Source organism: Otolemur garnettii, unplaced genomic scaffold (assembly GCF_000181295.1).
Source record: "Otolemur garnettii isolate 467f Iridium unplaced genomic scaffold, OtoGar3 scaffold00050, whole genome shotgun sequence".
NCBI classification, from domain to species: Eukaryota; Metazoa; Chordata; class Mammalia; order Primates; family Galagidae; genus Otolemur; species Otolemur garnettii.
Genome location: NW_003852445.1, coordinates 7,581,725 through 7,588,070, shown reverse-complemented (window position 1 = coordinate 7,588,070; position 6,346 = coordinate 7,581,725). Strand labels below are relative to the sequence as shown.

At 50.2% G+C, this 6,346-nt stretch overlaps 2 protein-coding genes across 3 annotated transcripts in view; one reads left to right on the top strand and one right to left on the bottom strand.

The window, feature by feature from the left end:
- The window catches only part of ZFYVE19 (zinc finger FYVE-type containing 19), an 8,174-nt gene extending 2,739 nt beyond the window's left edge, over positions 1-5,435 (bottom strand). For both annotated transcript variants that reach the window (XM_023514280.1, XM_012806362.2), the window contains exons 1-6: positions 5,237-5,435; positions 3,626-3,747; positions 3,440-3,493; positions 2,347-2,465; positions 2,102-2,247; positions 1,640-1,748 (exon numbers count right to left, since the gene is read on the bottom strand). In XM_023514280.1, coding sequence (XP_023370048.1) covers positions 1,640-1,748; positions 2,102-2,247; positions 2,347-2,465; positions 3,440-3,493; positions 3,626-3,747; positions 5,237-5,290 — 604 coding nt within the window. In that variant the 5' untranslated portion in view covers positions 5,291-5,435. The remainder of the gene's footprint in view (positions 1-1,639; positions 1,749-2,101; positions 2,248-2,346; positions 2,466-3,439; positions 3,494-3,625; positions 3,748-5,236) is intronic.
- A 172-nt stretch (positions 5,436-5,607) lies between these two features.
- The window catches only part of DNAJC17 (DnaJ heat shock protein family (Hsp40) member C17), a 47,062-nt gene continuing 46,323 nt past the window's right edge, over positions 5,608-6,346 (top strand). Inside the window, exon 1 of the mRNA XM_003791725.3 lies at positions 5,608-5,721. Coding sequence (XP_003791773.1) covers positions 5,644-5,721 — 78 coding nt within the window. The 5' untranslated portion in view covers positions 5,608-5,643. The remainder of the gene's footprint in view (positions 5,722-6,346) is intronic.

The following is a 6,346-nucleotide window of genomic DNA, read 5'->3' as shown; positions in this document are numbered from 1 at the left end:
CTTGGTAGAGTGCCATGGCGTCACACAGCTCACAACAACCTCCAACTCCTGGGCTTAGGCAATTCTCTTGCCTCAGCCTTCCGAGTAGCTGCGACTAGTGGCGCCCACAACAACACCCGGCTATTTTTTTGTTGCAGTTTGGCCGGGGCCAGGTTTGAACCCACTACCCTGGGTATATGGGGCTGTGCTCTACCCACTGAGCCACAGGCACCACCCAATTATTGAGGATTTTTACGATCATATCTCTAAAGCAGAGTTTCTCAATTTTAGTCCTACTGACACTTTGTTATGGGAGGCTGTCCTGTGCACTACAGGATGTTTGGGCTTATACCATCTAGATGACAATAGTACAGTCTGAATTGTGACAACCAGAAAGTCTCCAGACATTGCCAAAAATGTCCTAGGGGCAGAGAGACCGAATTACCTCTTGTTGAATCAAACCCAGTGCTAAGAAGCCTTCCAAACGGCACTATCTAATATTTTCTATGAATGATGAAAACATTTCATATTATGTTCTATACCTATGTTGTCCAAGATTGTAGCAATGAACCCATAAGGGTATTAAGCACTTGAACTTGACTGGTACCAGGCCAGGTGAGGTGGCTCATGCCTGTAATCCTAGCACTCTGGGAGGCTGAGGCAGGTGGATTGCCTGAGCTAACAAGTGTGAGACCAGCCTGAGCAAGAGTGAGACTCCGTATCTAAAAATAGCCCAGGCTCTGTGCCTATAGCTCGAGAGGCTAGGGCGCCAGCCACATATACCGGAGCTGGTGGGTTTGAATCCAGCCTGGGCCCACCAAACAACAATGACAACTATAACCAAAAAATAGCTGGGCATGTGGTGGGTGCCTATAGTCCCAGCTACTCAGGACGCTGAGGCAAGAGAATTGCCTAAGCCCAGGAGTTGGAGGTTGCTGTGAGCTGTGACGCCATAGCACTCTACCGAGGATGATAAAGTGAGATTCTGTCTCAAAAAAATAAAAGAAAAGAAAAGAAAAAATAAAATAAAAATAGCTGGGCGTTGTGGAGGATACCTAACGGGATACCTAACCTAGTCCCAGTTACTTGGGAGGCTAAGGCAAGAGAATTGCTTGAGACTAAGAGTTTGAGGTTGCTGTGAGCTATGAAACCAACCATGACACAGTGAAACTCTCTCAACAAAAAAGTAAAAAACAAACAAACATGGCTGGTACCAGTAAGCAACTAAATTTTTAACTTTATTTAGTTCTAATTTTATGTAAATAGCTTCTTCGTATTCCTTATCATCATCATCGTTGCAGACAATATTCATTGAGCACTAATTATATGCTAAGCACTTATTGGGATTATCTCATTTACTCCTTATGACTTCTCCATGAGATAGGTTTTACCATATATACTTCTATTTCACAGATGAGGAAAGTGAGACTTAGACTAGTCAAGTAACTTGCCCAGGGTGATACAGCTCATACACAGAACTGGGAACCACTGTCTGATTCTACACCCTACACACTTAAGCCAGGTTCACACTGGCTACCTTTGGAGTAAGCGCTCAATAAATGGTAGCTCTTATAATAACGATCACTCTCTGATTTATGTTCATCTCCCATCTAGGGAAAGAGTGGGGGCAGATCCTGGGGGAGTCAAGTGGAGGTGTTACCTGGGCCTTTTTGTTCTTGGCTTTCATCAATAGCCACTTCAGCCGCCAGCTGTGTTAGCAGATCCTGTGCCTGCTGTGTCTGGGTTCTGGTGTCTGGTGTCTGATGTGCCTGCCCAGAGGAGGGAACCTCAGTGGGGACCGGGATACTCCAGAGAAGTCCAGGTCAGAGATGGATGTTGAGAAGTTCTCAAAGCCCAAGAAAAGGACCCGCATAATTGGTAGGTCTGACAGTCCTCAACAGGACTTGGGGGCCACTCTTTCCCACCCTACCCATTTCTGTTGTTTGTCCCTAATTCCTTGGCCTGGCAGCAGGCCTGAGGAGCAGGAGGTAGGGGTGGGAGGCTTTGCCAACTCCTGCGAAGTACATAAAGTACAAAGTACTTTATCTACATGTACACATATCTAGGCTTCTGCCAGGTGAATGCTGTAGGACCCCCTTCCCTCCTAAGCCATCGTACTCACCCACTGGGGGTTCTGAGACGGTGGAACTCTACCCTGCAATGCGGCAAGCCGTGCCTCCATCTCCTGGGTAGAAGGGATGGAACCCTGGGGTTCATCCTTCAGTGCAGCCAGCCGTGCCTCTATCTCTGCCTGAGAGGGTACTAACTCTGTAATTGGCATGGGAGGAGCTTTGTAAGAGCCCAAAGGGAGGAATCTCAGTCCCAAAAGCCCTGGTCTTTTAGGCCATCCCGTTTTCTGTCACTTACTGGGCTTATTCTCCTGGCGAAGCCGTGCTAGGCGCTCAGCTATGACCTGGTCTTGTTGGGTCAGTCCCTGGTTCTGGGGAATGGTGGGCTTCTGCTTGGCTTCCAAGGCTGCCACACGCCTGATAGGGTATGAAATAGAGGCTCTTGGCTCGGTGCCTGTGGCTCAAGCGGCTAAGGCGTCAGCCACATACACCTAAGGTGGCGGGTTCGAATCCCCAGCCTGGGCCCGCCAAACAACCATGATGGCTGCAACCAAAAAATGGCCAGGCGTTGTGGTGGGCGCCTGTAGTCCCAGCTACTTGGGAGGCGGAGGCAGGAGACTCGCTTGAGCCCAGGAGTTGGAGGTTGCTGTGAGTGTGATGCCATGGCACTCTGCCCAGGGGGATAGCTTGAGGCTCCATCTCAAAAAAAAGAAAAAAGAAAAAAAGAAATAGAGGCTCTTTTTTTTTTTTGAGACAGAGCCTCGAGCTGTCCCCCTGGGTAGAATGCCGTGACATCACAGCTCACAGCAACCTCCAACTCCTGGGCTCAAGCGATTCTCCTGCCTCAGCCTTCCAAGTAGCTGGGACCACAGGTGCCTGCCTCAACACCCGGCTATTTTTTGGTTGCAGCTGTCATTGTTGTTTTGGCAGTCAGGGCTGGATTTGAACCTGCCACTTTAGGTGTATGTGGCTGGCGCCTTAGCCGCTTGAGCCACAGGCGCCAAGCCAAAATAGAGGCTCTTGAAGAAGGAAGAAGGCAGGAGGAGTGAAGGTAGCCACTTACCTATGTTTCCCATTCATATCATTTCTGGGCATCTAGTGAGGCCTCCTATGGGTAATCCTTTGTCACCCTTGCTTGTGTCAATCTATAGACCAACCCAGCTGACCTGCCAGAGGGTCTGGCTGAGACGGCAATTTACCAAGTGCCTTTTCTGGGGAAAGGGCTGACAAGCTGCTTTCTGAGCCTAAGCAGGCAGTCAGGAACCTGAGAGGTAGGTATTCTCTTGACCAACTCTGTGCTCATGTGATCCAGAGTCTGGGAAGAGAGTCCTACCCTATGGCTCTCTTGTCCTTTCCCCATCCCCATTTGTCTTTTTCTCTTCAGCACTTACTTCTTATAGTTCTGAGGTGGTGACCACTTGGAGGTACTGGCAGGAGAAGACCCTCTACAGAAAAGAAACCTAGTGTCAGAAGTCCTACCATCCCACCAGTGAGTGCCCTCCACCCCAAGGCTGTGAAGAAGGGCCAGGGGCCCACTGCCACACTTGGTGGAACCTTAACTCATTACCACTTCTCACCTGGTCAGGACCTCGTGGCACTGCTTACAGACTTTCTGCTGGGTGTTTCCAGTGCGAGGTACTGCTGCCCTGAAGCTGAGGCAGCCAGAACAGAAGGCCCGACCACAGTTCTTACAGCCACACTACAAGAAACATGAATAGCAGGATCCACCTTTCACCTACTCCTGTAGGCTGCACCCTGGGACTCTTCAGATACATACAGAAGCCTCTGAAGTTGTGACCAGTTGTTGGGAGAAGGAAGAGAAGTGGAGCCCCTAAGGCCTAGGGAGAGGCAGGGACCGAGGGTAAAGCAATTCCTCGGTTTCCAGGCTCTTACTCAAATCAAATAAAACTTTCTGCAAAATTCCCATGTTTTATATCTTGTTTGCAATTCCCCAGCACAGGGATATAGAGTACACATAGGTAAAGCCCCATGCTTACTGACTCCTCAATAAAAGAAAATCAGAGAGAGAGAAGAGCCTATAACTTCTCTGCTCTAGCAGAGATGAAGGGAAGCTTGGCTTAGAATGGGACAATAACAGGAACCATTTATTGAGCACACACTATGTGCCAGCCACAAAACTCAACAGTTAACATTCACCATCTGATTTTTTTTTTTTTTTTGAGACAGAGCCACAAGCTGTCGCCCTGGGTAGAGTGCCGTGGCATCAGAGCTCACAGCAACCCCCAATTCCTGGGCTCAAGCAATTCTCCTGCCTCCACTTCCCAAGTTGCTGGGACTACAGGCACCTGCCACAATGCCTGGCTATTTTTGGGTTGCAGCCGTCATTGTTGTTTGGTGGGCCTGGGCTGGATTCGAACCTGCCAGCTCAGGTGTATGTGACTGGCACCTTAGCCACTTGAGTCACAGGCCCAAGTCCACCATCTGATTTAATCCTCACAATTTACACACATTATAGTACTTAATCCTGATGCCTGCCATTATTATCCCTATTTGCTAAAAGAGGTTATACAACTTACCCAAACCCCTTAAATAATAAGACAGTAGAGCTCAAATTTGAACCCAACTCCAAAACCCAGGTTGCTAAGTGCTACAAGTCCTGCTTCCCTATGCACCGTTAATTCATCCCCATCTAGTTCCCACCATCTGGCCAGATGCCCTGGCCACAGGGAGGTAGACCAGATGAATCTGGCAGGTATTTGCTGAGGACAAGGGAACCTTTACCTTTTACCATGGTGCCCTGGGGACAAGAGAAAGTTTGTAATCTAACTCAAGAGACCTGGAAAATAGGCAGGCTGCAGGCTGGGGGAGGTTTCAGCGCAGAGAGAGTAACGGACATCAAGCTACAGAGGAGGAGCAAGGCGGAGAGAAGGCAACGAACAGCTTTATGCTACACCTGACCCAAGGAAAAGCACAGATTCTTCCAAAAAGGACAGCAGCACTCTAGCTCAAGCCTGTAATTCCAGCACTTCGGGAGGCCAAGGCGGGAGGATCACTTAAATCCAGGAGTTTAAGACCAGAAATGGAGACTGAGGCTCACTGATTTTATCAAAATCCCACAGCTGGAAAGAAGCCATAAGACCAAGTGTTCAGACCCCAAGTTCTATGGTCTTCCCCTCATTCCGTCCTCCCTGGCCCTCTATTTAGCTCTAGGTAAAAGAAAGACTCGCCTCCTTCTTGAAAAGTGTGAACTTGACAGCGCAGCTATAGCATCTGCTCTCCATGGTGGTTCCCAGTGCGGCAGGATCGGAAGAGCTGATGTCACGCGGGTCAGGACTCGGACTCCTAGGACCCTCACTCAGCCCCGCCCTGCCCCACACACCCACTCGCGCGGTCTGGCTGCGGCCTGGGGCGGGGAATCCTGACGCTCCCCTACTCCCACCCCGAGAAAGGTAGCGGCGGAAGCGGGGGCTGCTGGGAGTAGTAGTTCACTTACGACCGTCGGCCTCCCTCTGAGTCCGAAAAGATTGACCTAGAACACAATTCCCAGGGGGCTAAGCGCCACTCGCAGCCAGCAGTCCCCAGCCACGCTTAGACTTCTGGGAGTTGTAGTACGAATCCAATCAGTGTTGGAACCATGGCGGTGACCAAAGAGCTCTTACAGATGGACCTGTACGCGCTTCTAGGCATTGAGGAGAAGGCGGCAGATAAAGAGGTGAGAATGCTGACAAGGAAGGCTAACCCTGAGAGGTCTGACGGCCCTTCCTGTTCTGGTGCCTCGCTCGCGGCTGGCACCCGCTTTCCAAATTCAGTTCGGGCCCCGGGCTGGGAGCGAGGGTAGGCCCCATAGCTTCAACAGGCGGATTCCCACACATTTCCTGGAAGTCTAAGGGCTTCACCAGGGAGGCCGGCACAGAGAACTAATCGTGCCGGTGGCTGTGCTCTCCCTGTGGTCTCCTGGTAAGGGCACTGGGCGAGCCTGTGAGGGACGCTAACATCCTCTGCACCTGCGCAGTCTCAGTCTCTAATTTTGATTCTTTGAAGCAGCTAGAGGTGCTTCTTTTCGGTTTCTCTTGCAGGCTGATTTAACTCCATTTCGAGCCCAGGGCAGAAGAAAGATTATCTCTCAAGGCACTTCCACTCCCTTTGCTGATGTGACCTGTGACCTTGCTCTCTCTGTTGTCTTTTCTGCCCTAGCCCATTGACACTTTTTAAAGTACCAAATGCGTTGGTCCTGAATCAAGGCCAGCAGTTTGCCGAAGCTGTTGGTTTCAAGCAGAGCCTAAAGAATTATCTTTCTGGCTTGGCGCCTATAGCTCAACCGGCTAAGGCGCCAGCCA